This window comes from Nicotiana tabacum, chromosome 17, assembly GCF_000715075.1.
Source record: "Nicotiana tabacum cultivar K326 chromosome 17, ASM71507v2, whole genome shotgun sequence".
Classification (NCBI taxonomy): Eukaryota; Viridiplantae; Streptophyta; class Magnoliopsida; order Solanales; family Solanaceae; genus Nicotiana; species Nicotiana tabacum.
In genome coordinates, this window is record NC_134096.1 from 72,923,160 (window position 1) to 72,943,931 (window position 20,772).

Sequence of the window (20,772 nt, forward strand, 5' to 3'; positions counted from 1 at the left end):
TAGTGTTTGGTTAAATTAAGTTGGAAACTTGGAAAGAAAATAGTAGTGCTAGAACTGTTTGGCCAATGAACCATATACTGTTTAACTATGAGTATTTGTAAATATTGATCTTCAGTACCTAAAAATTACATAAAATTTTGTAATAGTAGTTTGAAAGTATATACTCACATTTTTTTTTTTCACAAACTCTATTTCCAGTTTCTGAAACTGAAGTTCATGTCTAAACATAAATAAATTTTCAATTTTAAACTTCAAATACATATATTTGACATATCGTGCCAAATGCCTATGAAGTTTTGAGTTTTGAGTAAAATGTAAGTAGTATCTAATACTACTACTTACTTTGGAGGTGTAGGAAACAAAGAAAAGATTAATTTGAAGGTATATTTTAACACGAGAAATTATTTCTGCTCCAAAATCTTCAATTTTTCCCTATTTTATTTCCAAATAAAATTCATGTTCAAATTCAACTTAAAATTTACATAAACTTGTCAACATTAAATACTATTTTCTTCAACTTTTAACTCTTATATTGTCCTAATTTGTACCCTTTTTTTTCTAATCAAGATAGCAAACTTTAATTAAATAAGATAAGTCTGTCTGCAAAATGAAATAACAAAAAAAAGAAAGAGTAAAAATGGTGATATATGCTTAAACCCTGAACCCAATTTCTCCGTCACCTGCCACCACCATGCGCCACCTCCTAACCTCTCTCCGCCACAACCAGCTACATCATCGCCGCATAACGCCGCAAATCCATTTCATCTTCTGTGCAAACTACAAGCCCCAGAAACCTCAACCACCGCCAGCACCACCGTCTCCTCCAAAACCTCCTAAAAAACCGGTGACTTTCAACCATCACGGCGAGTCATGGGAGGACCCTTACAGCTGGATGTCACAACTCAATGACAAAGTAGCCATGCGACACATGGATGTGTACATGGAACAAGAGGAGAAATACACTGAAGCCGTTATGTCGGATACCGAACGCCTCCAGTCCAAACTTCAGTCCGAAATGGGCTCTCGCTTGTCAAATGACCTCTCTACCCCTCCCCTTCGTTGGGGTCCTTGGTATTTTCCCCTTCATTTTATTTATTAAAATTTCATATAGATGAGTTATATAGCCGAAGTCAACTAGTTTAGGATTAAGGCATGGATTTAAGCTACATGCAGTAGACAGTTTAATGAATTTTGTACACCATTGCTGTAATTTAACCCGGTATAATAGGTTGCTTACCATTTATTAAAGATGACCAATCAATGTTATTAGATAGAGTTACCCGCAGTTACCTTTTAAATGGCCTCATTGTATAAATTATTTTTACACCCATAACTTAATTGATTTATTCATTTGGATACGTATCCCGTTGCTGTTGGGATTCTGAAATGTGATACTTGTGTTTACTCTATGGAGGTGATTGGTCGCCGCAGGTTGTACTATAGGCGAGTGGAAGAAGGGAAGCAGTATCCAGTGCTGTGCAGGAGGTTAGCGCGGGCGAATGAATATTTCATTTCCAATAAATCTCCTTCAGCAGGTTTCGATTTTACTTCGGGCAAGAGAATTGAGCAGAAGCTTCTTGACTACAATGAAGAAGCTGAAAATTTTGGAGGTTTAGCTCTTTTACCACTTTGTTTTATATTGATTTCAAAATGGAGTGGAATGTATGTTGAGAAATTTCTATATCCGACCCCAATCTAGTTTGGAGTCGAGATGTTGCTGCTTTTATGGTTTGTTTTATTCATGGCGCTTAACCCTTTTTACTTTGTTTAATTAAAGGTTATGCGTATGAAGAATTATCAGAAGTGTCCCCAGATCACCGATATCTGGCATACACAATGTATGATAAGGATAACGATTACTTTAAGTTATCTGTGCAAGACTTAAATTTCGGCTCACTTTGTAGTCAGCCCCAAGCTGACCGGGTTTCAAACATAGCATGGGCAAAAGGTGGACTAGCACTTTTTTATGTTGTCACTGATCAGTGTAAGAGGCCTTATAGGTTGGTAATTCACTTATTTGGCTAAAAGATTGGTCTGACATACGTTCGATATCTCATTTTTTTCCAATTCTTTTTCAGGATCTACTGTAGTATGATTGAATCTGAGCAAGACGATGTGTTGCTTCTAGAAGAGCCTAGCGAGAATGGCTATGTGAACATAAGACATACTAAGGATTTCCAGTTTGTGACAGTACATGTATTCTCAACTACGTCATCAAAGGTGATACTTTATCAGCATTATCTAACGTTTTCTTTTTATACGGCTTGCTGTTAGATCAATCTTATGTTAATGACTAGTTCTTAGATCTTTCTCATAGATACTGCTGAGCCTTTGTCTGGCATGGTACCTGTGTGGGAATGTGAGGCTCAAGCCCACTGCATTCTTGAGCATCACCAAGGGTATCTTTACCTCTTTACTGATGCTGCTAAAGATGGACAATCAGTTGATCACCATTATCTTTTACGCAGTCCAGTTAACTGCTCACCGAACGGAAGAAAGTGGGACGTGAGTTTTTATTGTATTGGGACTTTTATCATGTTTAATTCTAAATGCCCCCCCCCCCCCCCCAGGGCCTGCCATCTTTCCTTCTGCTTGCTAAATAACCTTTCATCTGAAAGCATAATACTCACTCATGGTGAGACCTTTGGCTCATAGCTTTCTCATCAAGAATGCAGAATATCTTCAGTGATGACCCCGAGTTCATAATTGAAGACGTCGATTTCAATGACAAGCACTTGGTGCTCATTTTGCGGGAGGGGCGAAATTTTAGACTGTGTTCCATTTCTTTGCCTCTGTCAAGTGTCAAGGTAATAACTTATTGTGTTCCTGATTTGTACTTCTGATAACGCTTCCTGCTTCTTCCAACCTGAAGTCATTTACTTTACTTGTTTAAGATTTCCTCGGCTCTATAAATTTTACTTTAGAATAACCCTTTTATAGCAATTAGTTGCCGCAGAAACCTTAAATACGCAAAACCTTGATAATCAAACAAGCCTCCTCCTATCCTCAGAAAGTAGCAAAGGGCCCATAGAGACAATTATGTCCTTTTAGTTCTGTACATGGCACACTTTGTATCTAATGGTTTCAATTTACGCCGGTTTCGTTCAAGGTTAGACTCTTTTATCCTTGTAAGCGTAATTGCTTGCTTTCCTATTTTCTTGTTTCCTGGACTCCCAGGACTTGCTCATAGAGACCCAACTAACTTCGTAGACCAGGTTCCAGAAAGTTCAGCTTTGGGAAAAATCGGTATTTATAAGTGCAATGTTTGTTTTGAGATATTTCTCTTCCCTCTAGTCGCTGCCAGAACTAATGAACATGCGAAGAAGCATTTGCAAAGATATATAGAGTGCATACAATCTACTGAGTCATGAAGTAAGTTCGAGATACATTTTACATTGTAGCTTCTTACTCTATGATTTGCGATATGATGTGCACTGATTGATTGAAAAGGATAATCTGCCTGTTTTGTGTCTTTGTTCCCCTTAATGATTGTGTTCGAACAGCAATATGTGTTTCACCTGAATTGCTTACCACTGTTATGCTCCTCCTGTCCTTCTCTTCTCCAATTTTCCCTGAACAGGAAGAGATTAAACTCAAAGAGCTCAGTCCACAGTTTTTGCCTCTTCCAAAGAATGTCTCTCAAATTATGCCTGGACCAAATTATGACTACTACTCCTCAACAATGCGATTTACAATATCATCTCCTTTGGTAAGTATTTTATTAATTTATTTCATATATATTACCAAATAGTCTTGTGTAAACCAAAGCAAATAACTGTTAAAGAATGAGATCTTATAGTTTGAGCTGAAAATTCATGATCTTTTGTTGGACCCGTTTCAAAAGTTAGTGCGGTGGTTTTAAATGTATGATTTTGTACATTTTTGTTCTCTCTCCCTCCCTCACCCAACCTCCAACAGGTGTGCCTATTGCAAGTAAATTGAATGCTTGCATAAATTATCATATGTCGCATTCACTAAATTCTACTGTTTTGATCTCCATAGAGGAGTAATGCATGATTTCTGAGTGCACATGTTGTTATGCAAGGCTGGCACAGTGATTAAAGTCCGCAATTTGCCGTGCATCAAAAAGCTATACTCTTAATATTTTTACAGGTTTAGTAAGTGCTTAGTTTGTAACGTGATCAGAGAGAGGATAAAGGTGGAATCATGGGATCAACTTGTAATTTTATGATACTAAGTTGCGCATGAAATAGCCGAGGAAAACTTTGATCGTTTTATTACCTTACGTCAATGGAGTATCCTATTTGACCTCTTAGAAGAGTTTGAGGTAATGTTATTCTAGTGGCGAAGACTCTAATGCAAATGTGTTATTTTTTTGTCCAAACATTTCTTGGCACTCTGTCTGTGATGATAAATTATATTATAGTGTAATAGTCATAAAATACTCTTATGTTTGACCAGGCATAGTTTCTGTTGAGTCTGTCTATAGCTTAAGTTCAACTAGATTTCTAGACTTGCATATTCATTAACTTCCATTGATCAGATGTTTATTTTCTAGGTTGTTAGAAGTATCAGGCTCATTTTGCTCTCCCAGATAGCACTGTTTGACTAAATTTCACGCTGTTTATAGATGCCTGATGCAGTTGTTGATTATGACTTATCAAGTGGAAAGTGGAATATAGTTCAACAGCAAAACTTGCTACATGAAAGAACGAAAGTGTTGTACGGATCATCATCTTCGGCTAGTTTAATTCAGAGGCCAAGGAATTTAGGCTCTAACAACGAAGTCAATCCTGAAAATCATCCTACGTGGAATGATCTTTCTGAGTTCTATGCCTGTGAAGTCTACGATGTCACTTCTTATGATGGGATGATTGTTCCTCTGACTGTTGTCTATTCGCGAAGGAGGAAAAAGCAAGCTGAGAATCCTGGATTACTTCATGGACATGGAGCTTATGGAGAGATATTAGACAAAAGATGGCGCAGTGAGTTAAAAAGCCTTCTCGATCGAGGTTGGGTCATTGCATATGCTGATGTCAGGTGCTTTCTTCTTATGTCCAATTTAGTAATATAGCTCTAAAAATTACTTTTTCTCTATAAAAATGCTCGGCTATATTACAGGTATCCTATTCCTATGAAGTTAAGACAGGTTATATTGTTATGGAGTTATGTTGTGACTACTGCTTGACAATGCCTTTTTATTGTCTTCATTCTCAGAGGTGGAGGTGGTGGGGGGAAAATGTGGCACCATGATGGCCGGCGGACAAAAAAGATTAATTCAATTTCTGATTACATATCCTGTGCTAAATTCCTGATTGAGAGGGAAATTGTGCAAGACAACAAGCTCGCTGGGTGGGGTTATAGTGCTGGAGGGCTGTTAGTGGCTTCAGCTATAAATTCTTGCCCAAGTCTACTGCGGGCAGCAGTTCTGGAGGTCTACCCAAAACTCGGACTGTACTATTGCATTTATGCACCTTAAATCATTCTTTTCCTCTATCTTTCTAACATCCCTCACCCCCACCGCAACAAGAAGAGGAAAAGTGAGGAAAAAACTGTTATTGAAGACTGAAAATCTTCACTTCTGGAGTAAAAAAGGAATGACCCTTTCAGGGAATGTACAGAGAGTCAACTATTTTTCTCTGTCGAGTAAATCTTCTTTAATTTTATCCTCTCTTTTGACTTTACTGAAAAGGTGGACTACCTCTTTTTGTAGGTACCATTTTTGGATCCAACAAACACTCTCCTCAATCCGATCTTACCGCTTACACCTGCTGACTATGAAGAGTTCGGGTACCCTGGGGACATTGATGACTTTCAGGCAATACGTAAATATTCACCTTATGATAACATTCAGAAAGATATTTTATATCCAGCTATTCTGGTGACCTCTTCATTCAACACGAGGTAACGTCCAAAGTTTTTCTCAGGGTTTCTGTTGAGTGCTGGCTGATTCACTTCCTCTGGCTTGTTTAATGGTACAAGTTCCTTGTACAAATATGTGGCCATCGTCTAAAGCCATGTCTTTTACACTATAACATTAAGTTCGAGTTACAACTTACAACAAACTCTTGGAAAACACTCCATTTTATAAATGAGACTTTGCTTTTAGTTGACAACTTTTTACTTGGAGATTCATAAAGCCTGTGTTAGCACTTAGCAGCCTCTTCGCGGCCATCATAATCATCGTTACTTGCATGTTTATTTGTCCCTTGATATTTACTTTTCAAGCTGTTCATGTGATTCCTCTCCATCTATATGATAATTCTTAGGTGGAACGGGGGTTAAACCATCTCCAGTCTTATCCACCCATCATGGCGTAGTAGGTGTTTTTCTTTCTCTTACATCCCTCATGTGCTACAGTACTATGATCGACAACTAGGACTGACCAGGTGTAAAGAACCTGATCCACTAAGAATTGTTCCAAGCTGTAAATTAAATGAACTAACATCCTTTTGCATGGGTTACAAAGAATTGTTCCAAGCTGTAAATTAAGTGAACTATAATCCTTTTGCATAAGTTATAAAGAATTGTTCCAAGGCCATAACGTAAGTGAACTGTCATCGTTTTGCATACTAATGTGGAAATAATAGCAGCTCATTGTGTTGTAAAGTCGTCCTCATAATCTTCCATGATTTTTCAGGTTTGGAGTATGGGAAGCTGCAAAATATGTTGCTCGGGTGCGTGAATATTCTGTGTATGATCCTAAACATCCAGTATTGCTTAATTTGACGGCTGATATAGTTGAAGAAAATAGATACTTGCACTGCAAGGAGTCAGCGCTGGAGACGGCTTTCCTTATTAAGATGATGGAATCATAGCTACTTGTGTTTTGTTTATTAATTTCATGTAAGATAGAAAAGCTTATACCCATAGGATTCTAACTTGTTTTTTTTTGCACCTTCCTATTAATCCAGATTGTAATACACACTTTCAAGCAGTGGATATTCCTACTAATCTTGTCCTTTATAGGCAAAGATGCTCACCAGATAAGGAATCTCCTTTAATCTTTACTTGCCATATTCTTGTCCAACTAATTAGAGCTGTTGTTATTGAAAAGTGCGGTGCTTCTTCTTTGGATGAATGACGACTTTTCAAAAAAGTGGTTTGGTCTGATTGCATTCAAGATTATGACTTAGTTGTCGATAAAGCGGTGAAAATCATTGGAGATTAGAATTTTAATCTCTATAGTAAAAAAAAACTCCTTCGGTAATTTCTTCTCATATGTCTTAGTCTTGGTCTATAGAGTTATTTAGTAGTACTTATGTTGGTGAGAGATCCAGCGTGCAAGTTGGTTTGGATACTAGTCTTAAGAAGTGGTTTGGCCTGATTTTGTTGTTGAAGAGATTACGATGAAAATTGTGTCCTAAGATGTATTAAGCTAATTGCTAAAGATATTGGTGATTACTAAGTCCCAAATATACATTGCTGGCGCCTCTTGGATTGTTAGTGTGTCTAAATTTGTCAACGCTTCGTTGTCACTCAACTACCTCCAAATATGAAAATGCTTCTTCAACCAGATGACTACCAAATTCTATCAACCAATTTGTCTAACATGGATCCACCTTCACTATTTTATTGCCTGTTGTTTTGAGATAATGAACACCCGCCAGGATAGAAAAAGCAAATATATAAGTGAATAAGCACAGCGTTAAGAGGGGGAATTATGAATCATTGAAATATAAATACCATCACAAAAAGTGGATGAAAAGAAAAGAAAAAAAAGGAAAATATCTATAAAAATAAACAAATGTTTCATATAATGATCTATTGTTATGTGTATATGTATATATTTTATAGGTTTGATCCGTTATTTGTTTAATATGAAAAACAGACCACATATTGTCATTTCCTTTTTAATTTAACACCAAATCAAATCAAACCAAACCAATATATATATATATATATATATATATATATGTAAGTTTTATGTTCGATTTGATCTTGATTTTTTTTTTTGTCATAATCTGTGAATCCTTCAACTTGTCATGAATTTTCAGTTAGAAACTTATACGTTTGTATAGGGTAGTTGTGAGTCTTGTGATATTTAGAGAACTAGTTTAGAGAATTATTAATATGTCTTAAAATATAAAATATTTAATGTTTGAATAATATGAACCTGAATAGAATGAAATGATTCATATATTTATAATCCTCAACTAGTTTGAGGCGAGATAAAGATTGATTGACAGATACTGCAGTAAAATGGGAAACATGATTTTCGCATAACGTTGCGCAGGTTTCGTTTTTATGCCTAACGATGAAAAGAAGAGAGGTATGAATCAAACACAATCATTCCCGTCAAAGAAAGGTGCATCTTTTGTAAGGTCCCATTCAATTCGGGACCTCCCAAAGGGGAAAACGGAATCTGCTAAAACCCAAAGAATAGAAAAGAGATTAGTACAATGATACAAGACCTCACTATTATCTCTGTGGCAAACAAAACTCTATGGGTGTGACCCAGCTACAATAATTAGCATTACTGATAATCAAAGGTCCCATTACTTCAAATCATTCACTTCTTATTCTGCTTTTCTCTTTTATCTTTTGTGAAGGAGGAACACAGGGTCATTGAGGTGTAAAGAATGGACAAAAGGAGCTGAACCATACTTACGTTAGATGCCTATCATATCTGACTTAATTATACCATTTGAGTCACACAATGTAAGCACAATGATTTATCCCAAATATGGCAGTCTTTTCCAATCTTCTGTTGGAAATCTTAAATTAAAATTTACATAATCCAATTCTAATACTGATTCTTCTTTGAGAAGGAAAAAACAACCAATATGTATGATCAATTAAGATTCATATAACCGAGGTATAGTTGATTTTGTTGTGCTTTCGAGTGTATCATTGAGATACATTCAAAGAGTTCATCTCCTAGTAGTAATTTAACCTTGACATGTTTTTCTAATATACAATATCAAAGAAACCCCATAGGATTTATTCAGATGAAAATATAACAGCAGAATTAATCAACAACAACAACCCAGTGTAATCCCACAAGTGGGGTCTGGGGAGGGTAATATGTGAATGCTTTCTCTCATGCAATTTTACATAGTCAGCATAATTCTCTCTAACATGAATTACCTATAAAAGGCATTTACCTCGCTAAACATGGAACTTGGTCAAGTGACCATGAACTTCTAAATCCGAACGGTGTCAAAATCATTCAGATGAAAACTGAGCAGTAAGAATGCTGTTTACTTTGATAGTAGTATACTGGACATTTTAAATGGCAGCCCGATGCACTAAGCTCCCGCTACGCGCGGGGTCAGGGGAGGGCCGGACCACAAGGGTCTATTGTACGCAGCCTTACCTGCATTTCTGTAAGAAACTGTTTCCACGCCCTGACCTCCTGGTCACATGGCACCAACTTTACCAGTAACGCCAAGGCTCCCCTTCATTATACAACAACAACATACCCATTATTATCTCAGACCGTGGGGTCTCGGAGGTTAGTGTGTACGCAGACCTTACCCCTACCTTTGTAAGGATAGAGAGGCTGCTTCCAATAGACAATCGGCTGAGGAAAGGCTCCCCTTCATTATGAATATACTTATTGACAAAATTATGCTAATAGCAAGAACTTGATGCAGGAATAAAGACAAGAGACTGTATAGTAGACTGAACAAGCATGAATGATCATTATACACAGCTGAGAAGCAATAGGGCAAATGGTGGAAAGGGATCATTTAACCCCTGCTTGTATCTGCTTTGGTTCATCATGATTCATGACTACCTGAGAAAATACAGATTTCTAACTCCCAACTCTACAGGAACTCCAAAAAGGTAAAGAAAGAAACATTCAAGCAATTGAAAACAAGAATGAAAAAAATTCTCCCGCATGCATCGAAAAAGAGACAGAGGGGCCAAAAGAATACATCTCAGACCTTTTCATTGTTTCTCTTGCACCTGAACTTTCATCAGAGTGAACCCACTGCCGGCAATACATCCCTGCATCTTAGGTTAGGAACAAAAGGAGCAAAAGCTATTAAACCAGCCTCAAGCTTCATGCCTCGGCGTCGTCTTCTGCAACAGGCGGGAGTCCAGCTTCTTTAATAAAGCCAGGGTCAAGAAATTTAGCCACAAAAGCCCACAACTTATAGACATCAGTAAAATTAGTGAGGAAGCCAAGTGAAGCAGTGACAACTTCGACTCTGACAAACCCACTTCTACCGTCATGCTTGCCATTTTCCATTGGTTTGCAAAGGGTAGTGTCATCAAGACTCAGAGATCGTTGCTGCTGTTTTGGGCTGTCTAAGATCCGTATATGACTTAGGATACCAATGCCCAAAGAGATACCATGTGACTCACCCACTTTCTGAACTATTTCAGGACTCACGAGGCCCCTGTTTCTGTCTCGCACATTGAATGCAACAGCTGCACCCCTCTCATATTTGATTTTCGGACCATAGATGCGAACCAGCCGTGAACTGTCTTCCCCATTTGAACCAGGAAATCTTAACTGAAGCAACGAGGTAACTAGCCAATTGATAAGATATCTTAGCCGGAGAGTAGTTTTATTGAGACCTAACATGTTTATGTGATCAAGATGCCTGCATGCTATCTCGGGTTCTCTCCTGTCCGACTCTTGCCCGTCATCATAATCCCCATCACTAAGGTACTCGTCATCATCCAAACTTGTTGCTAACAATTCCCCAGGCTCAAGTGTATGGCTCAGACGAGGTTTACGGTTATCTTCCATGCTGAAGGATACACGTCTTCCCCGGCTTCCAGGCTGATCAGCATCTTCTATACCAAAAAATCTACCACCTGCATATCTGTTTCCTTCTCTCCTTTCCAATAACCTGAACTCACCTTCAGTTTCTCTTCTTATAGCACTCTCTTTAATCTCCGGGCATATCTCAGAGATTGATCCATTATCAAGGGTTTGATGCCGAGAAATTGAAGTTGAGTTGTCCAGACCAGATCCCCTTACAGCAGAAATCAACATGTGACCCGGTTTGCTGGTCTCTGGTTCTTCCTCGATCTCTGGGCTTCTCTTATCAAACTGGTCTTCTTCAGGAATCTCCTTGAAGTGGTCCAATTCTTGAGACACCGACCGAACAGCTGCATCAAATGATAGCACATGGTTGTCGTCATGCCGCCCGGTGTCATACAATGGGCTGCTTGAAATCTTTGAAGGCTTGGGAGAGAGCCTTTTATTATTCTTCCTGCCGGCAAACCAAAATGGGGGTGCTGGAGAGGCAATCTTTTGTTTGTTGGATTGCCCAGCACCGTCAGATCCCAAGGGGCTCTGGCCCAAGTCAATCCACAGGGAGTTATCAGATGATTCATCTTCGCTAAAGACTGGACTTCTCATTACCTCCCCAACAGAAATGCTTTCTGTCTCTTCAAATATCGTGCTTGCTCCGTCCCTATCGGAGCTGTTGTCATGCTCCATCTCCGTCTCAAATACATCCCTGACCTGAGCAGAAGTGTAAGCACCAGAAAAGGCTGGCAACTGAGATCCTGGCCGAGTTTCAGCATTTGCTTCACTGTCCTCTCCCGCTTCATCATCCTCGGCCAATCCAGGGAAACCATCAACCGAGTCACTCAAATACAAGGGGAAAACAGGAGTAATTTTTACTATACCAGACCCAGCATGCCCCGACTGATTTTGAAGGCTTCCCATCACAGATTTTTTGATAAGAAGGCATCCAAATCCAGTTGGGTCATAACCAAACACCCTGTAGAATGAAGTAACTATAAAGTCCGGCCGGAATAAAGACAATCCTAGAGAATCCATGTCTTTTGGACCCAGAGCGCCAGCATCAAGCAACACATGCCAATTATTCTGCTGAGCCAGTGCCATCCACTGGTATGAGTACTTGGCACCAGTAACTCTAGATTGGACTGGGAAAACAAAGAGACCAGTAGCTGAATCTTTCTTTCTCCTCTTTTTGTTCGAAATTTGTTTCCTCAAATCAGTTGAACATAGTTTGAGGGTAGGCCATTTGAACCATGCACTATAAACCTTGGCACCTTTCTCTCTGGCACACTGACCCATCCAGTTAACTGACTGGCTCTCATGATCAAACATAGTCAACAACTTTTTGTTGGTCTGAAAAGGGTATGATTCAGCTAACAACTTAAAAGCCGAGCCCCTGCTCACAGTAAAAACAAGACCATACTCATTCTCAGGGATGTTCAAGTAATCCATAATTCTCGTCTTAATATCGTGTTCCACGGTGCCTTTCTCAGCACCCCCATACAAAGCATGATTGCTCAAATTAGCAGTAATCTCAGACAGGCTAAATGTCGAGGACTCCCAGTAATGAACACTTTGAAGGAATGAAAACAACCCAAATCCACAGTAATCAAGACATACCTTAGGTCCAGAGCCAGAAAGGTGAGAGTACTCATCTGACCTCAGCTCATCAATCTTTTCCGAGGACTGGTACTTAGGATACATGGTCAAGAACTTAGAAAAGGCTTCATTGAGCTCAGGAATGGAGTCCTCAGATTCAAAAGTGCGCTCTGCAGCAAGAGCAGTGGCTTTCAAGAACTCCTTTTGGGCATGTAGCCTAGCGAGTGACCGGGATCGGCCCAAGCCTTCATCTTGGTTCTGTGCTGACAGGGAGTCCACATCTTGAGATTTAACAAGAGACCCATTTTCAGATGCTTCCTCAAGAGCCTCCCTCAGCTTATGCTCTTGCAATTTTTTCAGCACAGATGGGTTTTTCTTTATCTCTTCAGTGGTATGGTTAGACCCATTTCTCTTTCTGCTCTTTTTGTCCAAGATCAGAGAAGCACAGTGAGATATTGGCTTCCATAGTGAAAGATGCATTACAACCTTATTTGTTCTTTCTCTGTGTGTTAATCAATCACAGAGAGGACCTAAAAAGGGAGTGACTGAACAAAGTTTCACCAAAGACAAAGAAATAGTTTTTAGCCCATCTAACACTAAACCCCCAAAAAAGAAAGGCTTGGTAACCAAACCCTAACTTCAGGAAAAGCAAAAGAATCAAGCTAAAAGCATCCCCCCAAGAATCAAAACCTTTGCTTTCAAAAATCAAATGCACCCTAACTTAAGGAGGGAAAGTCCGAAAGCATTTGCCTTTACCAAAAACACAAAGACCAGATACTGGTATCAAAAGAATTGATTAAAAAATATACAAAATAGACCAGATCAAAGAAACCCTAATTTTGCCCTTTCTTGAAGATTCACACAACAAAAAATTAAGACAGCCCAATAATCTTTGACTGAAATACTCAATCAATCAATTTCAGGTTGTTGAGGTGAGAAATTTCAACGAACAAGAATATAGAAGAAATTCAAGTTGACATTTGAAGGGAAAAAAAACCTAGAAGGAACTTAAGATCCAAGACTCAAAGACTCAATTTTTATAAAACCCCACAATGTCCAAATCCAAAGTCAACCAGTTGAATGAAATTGGAAGAAATTCCAACACCCAAAAGCAAGCAACAAAGTAGATCTTCAAGAAATGGACACCAAAAGAACAGAGAAAGAGAGAGAGAGATTGAAGAAGAAGAATCTACACCTCCAAAACCTCCAGCTAATCCTCAATCAAAGACACCTGAAAGTAGAGTTGAAAAAAAAAACACTCTCTTCATATTACTATTATCTCTCACTAGGCTTATTTTGTTTTGTTTTTTTTTCCTTTTTTTTTCTTTTGGGGTAAAGCCAATTAAAAGCAACAGTCTCAAAATGAAAGGAGCATTAATTGCAGTTCTGAGCCCAAAAGCATCCCTCTATTGATGACACCAATGCTCTCTTAATTTCTCTCTCCTTCTCTCTCTCTTTCTTGATTGACTCTATCTGGCTGTATCTACACATTACATGTAAATTGTACAACTACTTTTTTTTTCCTGTCTAACAAACAGTAAGAAATGACATTGACTTTCACATACACAGCCCCCCACTAAGAGATAAGTTGTGTGCTTCTCTCCTCTATTAGTTTATTAATTTTACTGAATTAATCAATTAAGTTAATCAAATGGGATAATATTAAAACTTGGTTTTGTTGTGGTAACGTAGGGTCCACCCAATAGACGTTGCCTTTTAACGGTGATTTCTCAAGTCAAACAATTAGCTTAGCTTGTTAAAGCTGTTTTCTGTCTAACTCCACTATTTTCCAAATTCCAGCAAATATTCAACCCTCTTCCTTTTTTACCCTAATTTTGTTTTTTCTTTTAAATGCTCGATACTTGCTACTGGATATTAATTTGAATTCGCATCGCCTAAGATTCATTAAAGGGAAAGTACTCTCTAGCTATGACAAAAATAAAATTTTCACCAAAGGATTTAAAAAAATAAAAAAGTAAACACGCAAAGAAGCTAAGAATATTCAACGTCTAATATATATTAATAAAAAAGATTTAATCTTATATATATTATAATTTTCGGAGAAGGGGTTCGGCTGAACTCCCTTCCGTCCACCTAGCTCCGCCTCTGCTCTCTAGCCTAACAGAATTCGTCCCACTCTTAGGAGTCAAACAAAAAGCCTGTACTTAAGAATTTAACTATGTTGGAAACTAAACCTACATTAATTAGTATCTTTAAGTTGTCTAGGATTTGATATTTGATAGTTTAATTAATTCATGTCTATTTAAGTTTTGTTTACCAATATCATATTGAAATAGGTTTTTGGTTTTGTAGTATTATAAATAGGGGTGCTACTACTTATTTTCTTGTAAAGAGATTCAAAAATTTATGAGTTGTGAAAAAGCTTCCTACCACGTTCTCTCTCTTGTTTGATAAATTTCTTCTATTTAGCCTTTGTTGAATTTTTTGTTTGTGCCTAAATTGTTCTTCGGAGTATTTTAATCCTTCAAATTGATATCACAACTTGTGTGAGATTTTGTCAGAGTCGGTGGAGATCCTAAAAAATTATGAATATTCCATATTTACATGATTGCCACGTTGTCAAGTTTGATAGCAAATATAATATTAAAGATTGCCATCAATATTGTTATGAAATATTTTTTCAAATATGATTTGAGGAACCCCAGAAGGTACAACATGGACAGGTGATGCAACTAAGCAGTTAGAGAAAAATAGGCAATTGGATTATAAGGCACGATACTATCACCATCAAGGTCGAATTGCGTGTATCTAACAAATTTTTGCATGCAAAATCAACAAAGGCAAGAACTAAGGAGACAGTTCTAGTTGGCCAAAATAAAACCAACAGAGTCCGTTAAAAAATTCATTACAAGAATTACTAATATTGTCAACGACGTAAGGACTAATGGAGAAGTACTAGATATATTTAAAGTGGTTGAAAAAATATTGCGGTCCTTGAGTATAAATTTTCATACGAAGAAGGTAGTTCTTGGGGCTACCAAAGATCTTAGAACTTTTACACTTGATAATTTAGAAGGTAAATTGGTGACATATGAGATGTATGTGACTCAAGACACACCCGAAACAGTGGAGGAGGCGTTTCAAGCAAAGGTGAATCAACCCAAAGTAAAAGAAGAAAGTTATCCTAAAGAAACAAATCAAATAGGCCGGAATTTCAGAGGTAGAGTCTGTGCTATAAGTAACTTTCGAGGTCGTGGTAGAGGTAAATTTTCTTATCAACAAAGAAATAGTAACAATTTTTGGAAGAAACAACAAGGTCATCAAAATTTTTAAAGACGTGGTAAATCTATGATTCAGTGCTATAATTATGGTAAATTTGGACATTATGAAAGCGAATGTTGGTTTAATAAATTTAGTAATAAAGAAGTACGTGCTAAGATGGCTGAAAATAATAGGGATAAACAAGAGACTTTATTATTTTATAGCTCCGGGATTGAAGAAACTAAAGGGAATGAATGATTTATTTATTGGGGTTACAGTAATCATATGAGTGGAAATAAGAAATCATTCACTGATCTAGATGAAACATTTAGAGGTACAGTGAGACTTACAAATAACGCAAAGGTGCCTGCTCTTGGAAAGGAAAAAATTGGCATTACTGTGAAAGATGGTTCTTCTAATTTTATATCAGATGTGATTTATGTGTCGAGTCTTCATCATAATTTATTGAGCTTGGGAAAACTATGAGAGACGAGGTATGATTTATGTTTTAAGTATAGGATTGACACAATTAGTGATGATAAAATTAGACTAATTGCAAAGTTTAACATGAACAATAGTCGTTTGTAGCTTCTTTATCTCAATAGTGATGGTTTACATTGCTTTAGTTCTATAAACTGTGATGATACTTGGTTGTGACATCTACATCTTGAGCATTTGAATTTTGGGAGTTTGAAATTTCTTGCAAGAAAGAATTTGATTGATGGTTTGCCTTCTATTAATTTTCTTCAGAAGAAGTGTGAGTCGTGTATTTTGGGAAAGAAGTACAAAGAACCTTTTTAGAGAGGCAAAGCTTGGAGAGCTAATGCACCATTGCAATTAATTCATTCATATTTGTGCCCAGTTAAAGTTTCTTCTAATGGTGGTAGTAAGTATTTTATTACTTTCATTGATGATTTCAGCCGATAGACTTGGGTATATTTGTTGAAAAATAATCTAATGCTTTTGATATTTTTAAGAGTTTCAAAGTTTATGTGGAGAAGCAAAGTGGTTATTTTATTAAAATACTGAAGACTGATAGGGGCACTAAATTTCTTGTTTATGATGATTAGTTGAAGAAGTATGGTATTAAGCATCAATTGACAACTTGATATACACCTTAGCTGAATGGTATGGCTAAAAGAAAAAATATAACAGTGATGGATATGGTGCGATCTATGATGCATTCCAAAAATATTTCAAAAGATTTTTGGCTAGAAGTTGTTTCCTGTGCAATTTATGTCTTGAATAGGAGTCTTACACAGTCTAAATTTGAAAAAATCCACAAGAGGTATGGACAAGTAAGAACCCAAATATTTCTCATATAAAAGTATTTGGTTGTCTTGCTTATGCTCATGTTCCTGATGCTTTGAGAGAGAAATTGGATAATAAAACAGATAAAGTGTATTTTTATTGGTTATAGTCACGAGACAAAAAGTTTACAAGTTGTTTAATCAAGATATATAAAAAGTGATTATTAGCAGAGATGTTACTTTTGATGAGCAAAATTCTTGGGATTGGTCAAAGAAGGATTCTGAACCATCTAGGTCTCAACCAATAATTCCAGTCATGGATGAAGGAAATTTTGACAGACATCAAAAGGAACACGTAGTAGATCCTGTTCAAACAGAGACGTCCTACAGCCCGCAAAGACAACACCAGTTACCGGCCCGTTTACAAGATTATGTTGCTGGCCATGATAATGATTTATCCGATGAAGATATCGTAAATTTTGCATTATTTAAAAATTGTGATCCAGTTACTTTTGATGAAGCTATTAAATATGATTGATGGGTTCATGCAATGAATGAAGAAATTCATGCTATTGAGAAAAATAACACATGGAAATTGACTACTTTACCACACTCAAAAAGACCGATTAGAGTCAAGTGGGTATAGAAGACTAAGTTCAAACCAACCGGAGAAGTGGATCACTTTAGGGCGAGATTAATTGTTAAAGGATACAAGCAGAAGGCACGTATTTATTACTTTGAGGTATTTGTACATGTTGCTAGGCTTGATACTGTTCCTTTGATTATTTCTTTTGCTGCCAATAACTGTTGGAAATTTTTTCAAATGAACGTGAAATCTGCTTTCTTAAATGGTATTCTTGAAGAAGAAGTGTATGTTGAGCAGCCTCCTGATTTTGTTAAAAGGGGTTAAGAAAATAAAGTTTACCGGTTGAAAAATACATTATTTGGATTGAAACAAGCACCTAGAGCTTGGTACACTTGTATTGATTCTTATTTTTTGGCCATGGATTTCAGAGATGTCCATATAAGCATACTTTATATATCAAATTCAAGCCCGACGAAGATATTCCCATTGTGTGCTTATATGTGGATAATTTAATTTTTACTTGCAATAATCCTAAATTAATTTCAGAGTTTATGGAGGCCATGAGTAGCCAGTTTGAGATGACTGACTTGGGATAAATATTTTATTTTCTTGGCATTGAGTTATCTTAATTAGATAGTAGAATATTTATATGTTGGTGATATTTTGAAGAGATTTAATATGGATAGAACCAAACCAATTTCGACCCTTGTTGAAGAAAAATTGAAGTTGGTTAGAGATGGGACTGGTGACTTTGTTGATGCTACATATTTTAGAAAATTGGTAGGGAGTCTAAGGTACTTGACTTCTACAAGGCATGATATTACTTATGGAATTGGATTAATTAGCAGATTTATGGAAACTCCACTTGCAAGTTGTAAAGAGAATTTTGAGATATATTAAAGGTATGCAAACTTATGGTATATTTTATTCAAAGACTAATGATAGTAGTCTTGTTGGATTTACAGACAGTGATTGGGCTGGTGATACGATACAAAGAAAAAGTACTTGTAGCTATGCATTTTATTTGGGTTATAGTATATTTTCTTGGTCTTCCAAAAAGCAACAAGTTGTTGCTTTATCAACAGCTGAAGCTGAGTACATGGCTGCAACAAATGGTGCTACACAAGCATTGTGATTAAGAAGAATGCTTGAATTTTTTCAATACAAGCAAGACAATCCTACAATAAGTTTTTTGTGATAGCAAATCTGCAATTGAGTTAACAAAAGAATCCAGTTTTTCATGGGCGTAGCATACACATTAACATCAAATTTCACTTTATTCGTGACTTGGTTCAAGACAATGAAATAGTTATTGAGTATTGCAGGACTGAAGAGCAAGTCGATGATGTTTTCACAAAGCCACTAAAGCTAGAGTTATTCGTCAAGTTGAAGAAGATGTTGGGCATGATCAAATTTGAAGATCTTGGTTTAAGAGAGGCTATTGGAAACTAAACCAAGATTAAATAATATTCTTAAGTTATCTAGGATTTGATATTTGGTAATTTATTTAATTTATGTCTAGTTAGGTTTTGTTTACCAATTTCATATTGGAATAAGTTTTTGGTTTTGTAGTATTATAAATAGGGGCGCTACTACTTATTTTCTTGTAGAGAGATTCAAGAGTTTATGAGTTGTGAAAAAGTATCCTACCACATTTTCTCTCTAGTTGATAAATTTCTTCTATATAGCCTTTGTTAAATTTTTTGCTTGTGCCTAAATTGTTCTTTGGAGGTATTTTAATCCTTCACAAGATGGTCCTTTCGGTATATTCCCTTCTGAATATACATACATTAGAATAAAGAGACTAAAAATTGAAATAGATTCAGGTTCGACCTCTGGAACGAAGAATCTTTCAGTAATTCATTTCTCTTAGTGAATTTATCCAACATAAATTTGAATTACTTGAATCAATGGATTTTGAGTATCGTAGGAAAAAAAGACTTATGAATTTTGTCCATTTACTGTGTTAAGTATAAATAAATATTTATACACAATCATGCTACATAAAAGTTAATTAGACATAAGTGTCTATAAATATAAAAATGATAATGTAAAAAAGAAATAACGCGACTAATAGTATTCTGCAGCCGGTCAAAGAGTGCAACTTTTTATAAAGTAAAAAACTGAAATGTATATTAGAAGCACTTGAAAGGAAGGACTTTTCATGATTCAAGATTGGTTGTATATCTTCAAATTTCGTTGGCAAGACAAAAAGGAAATTCAGGAACTGGAAATCTGGAATCATTATTCTTTATAACGTTTTATTCTTCCCCTTTGATTAAACAAATAGCAATGAAAAAGAGGGTTGGAATTTTCTTTTTGTTCTTTTGATTTTCCATTGAGTAATTTTCACTTTTCATTTCGGCTGACCACTAAAGTTGCTTCTTAAGGTTAAAAAGTGGGAATTTGACCATAACTGCAGCATAATGTAAAAAGAAAAAAAGAAAAGAAAAGAAAATAAATTGCTTTTATTGAGGTGAGTAATAGCTTGAGATTTTCCTGAGAATTAACATTGTTTTTCATCTTTTTAGTCTACAATAAGCAATTGTAAAATGTATAATCAAAACATAATTGCAGAAAGAAGAGAAAAAAAAAAGCATAAATGTGAGACGTGACAGCTTCAAATCTCAACGATAAGAATAAATAAAATAGGCGACTGAAATTAAAATTATGTGTACATATTTTTTAACAAGAAGAAACAAAAGGAAATCGTACAATATCACAATAAAATATTTGGGGAGAAGCAAGTGGAGTGCTGGATTTTTCCATCTTTTTGTAGTTTATAAATCTAATCTAATCGAATCAGCATACTGGTCAACCCCTTCAAGCATCCTCGTTTTGGTTTTTTCAACTCAGAAACTGCAGTTCCTGTTGCAAATACGACAGCTTATATGCCATATGTTTCATTTTTATGCATTGGCCAAGACTTGTCTTTTATGGTTGAAGAACCAAGGAAATACAGAAATATTCGTGCTGAGAAATAACATGTATTTAACGTTAGAATGATAAAGAAAAATTAAAGAGTCGTGAGAAATAACAGATATTTAACATTAGACTGATAAAATAAGAGAAAAAGATCGTGAGAAATAACAAGTACTTAGTATTTAACTTTAGACTAATAAAAGAAAAAGAGAAGGGAGATTGTAGTTTTTACCATTTTCAAATCATACTTATAAGTCTTTCGGTTCAGATGTCTCAGCACCTTTCACTTTACCAAAAGCCTTTGACAAGAATGGTATCTCAAGGGACAATCTTTTGTTTACTGAAAGTAATTAATTCATTAGTTTCAATATTATATTACAAGTAGTTGCTGCAGCCTTTCCAAGTGATGATTAGCATGTCGAAATTACTTGATATAGCTATCAATTAATATTCATAGGCTTCTTCAATTCAGAAACTGGTGGATTTACCATTGTTGTTGGATTGTATTTTCCTTTTTT

The 20,772-nt window shown here is 36.3% G+C and overlaps 2 protein-coding genes across 2 annotated transcripts; one reads left to right on the plus strand and one right to left on the minus strand.

Moving 5' to 3' along the window:
• Positions 1–587: 587 nt before the first annotated feature.
• LOC107831659 (uncharacterized) lies at positions 588–6,948 on the plus strand. Its single transcript, XM_016659441.2, has 11 exons — positions 588–1,071; positions 1,432–1,610; positions 1,778–2,000; positions 2,079–2,220; positions 2,305–2,505; positions 2,676–2,807; positions 3,581–3,709; positions 4,592–5,001; positions 5,179–5,395; positions 5,675–5,865; positions 6,602–6,948. Exons 1-11 carry the CDS (start codon positions 692–694, stop codon positions 6,777–6,779), a joined length of 2,382 nt encoding a protein of 793 aa, XP_016514927.2. The 5' UTR covers positions 588–691; the 3' UTR covers positions 6,780–6,948.
• Positions 6,949–9,584: 2,636 nt separating this feature from the next.
• Positions 9,585–13,821, minus strand: LOC107831657 (uncharacterized). Its single transcript, XM_016659438.2, has one exon. It carries the CDS (start codon positions 12,752–12,754, stop codon positions 9,974–9,976), a length of 2,781 nt encoding a protein of 926 aa, XP_016514924.2. The 5' UTR covers positions 12,755–13,821; the 3' UTR covers positions 9,585–9,973.
• Positions 13,822–20,772: the final 6,951 nt, after the last annotated feature.

Excerpts from the sequence above, each read along its gene's own strand:
- LOC107831659 (XM_016659441.2), top strand. The coding sequence starts at position 692 with ATGCGCCACCTCCTAACCTCTCTCCGCCACAACCAGCTACATCATCGC. Across the intron at positions 2,001-2,078 it reads CAGTGTAAGAGGCCTTATAG|GATCTACTGTAGTATGATTG; the intron begins GTTGGTAATTCA and ends ATTCTTTTTCAG. Across the intron at positions 2,506-2,675 it reads CGAACGGAAGAAAGTGGGAC|AATATCTTCAGTGATGACCC; the intron begins GTGAGTTTTTAT and ends TCAAGAATGCAG.
- LOC107831657 (XM_016659438.2), bottom strand. The coding sequence starts at position 12,754 with ATGCATCTTTCACTATGGAAGCCAATATCTCACTGTGCTTCTCTGATC.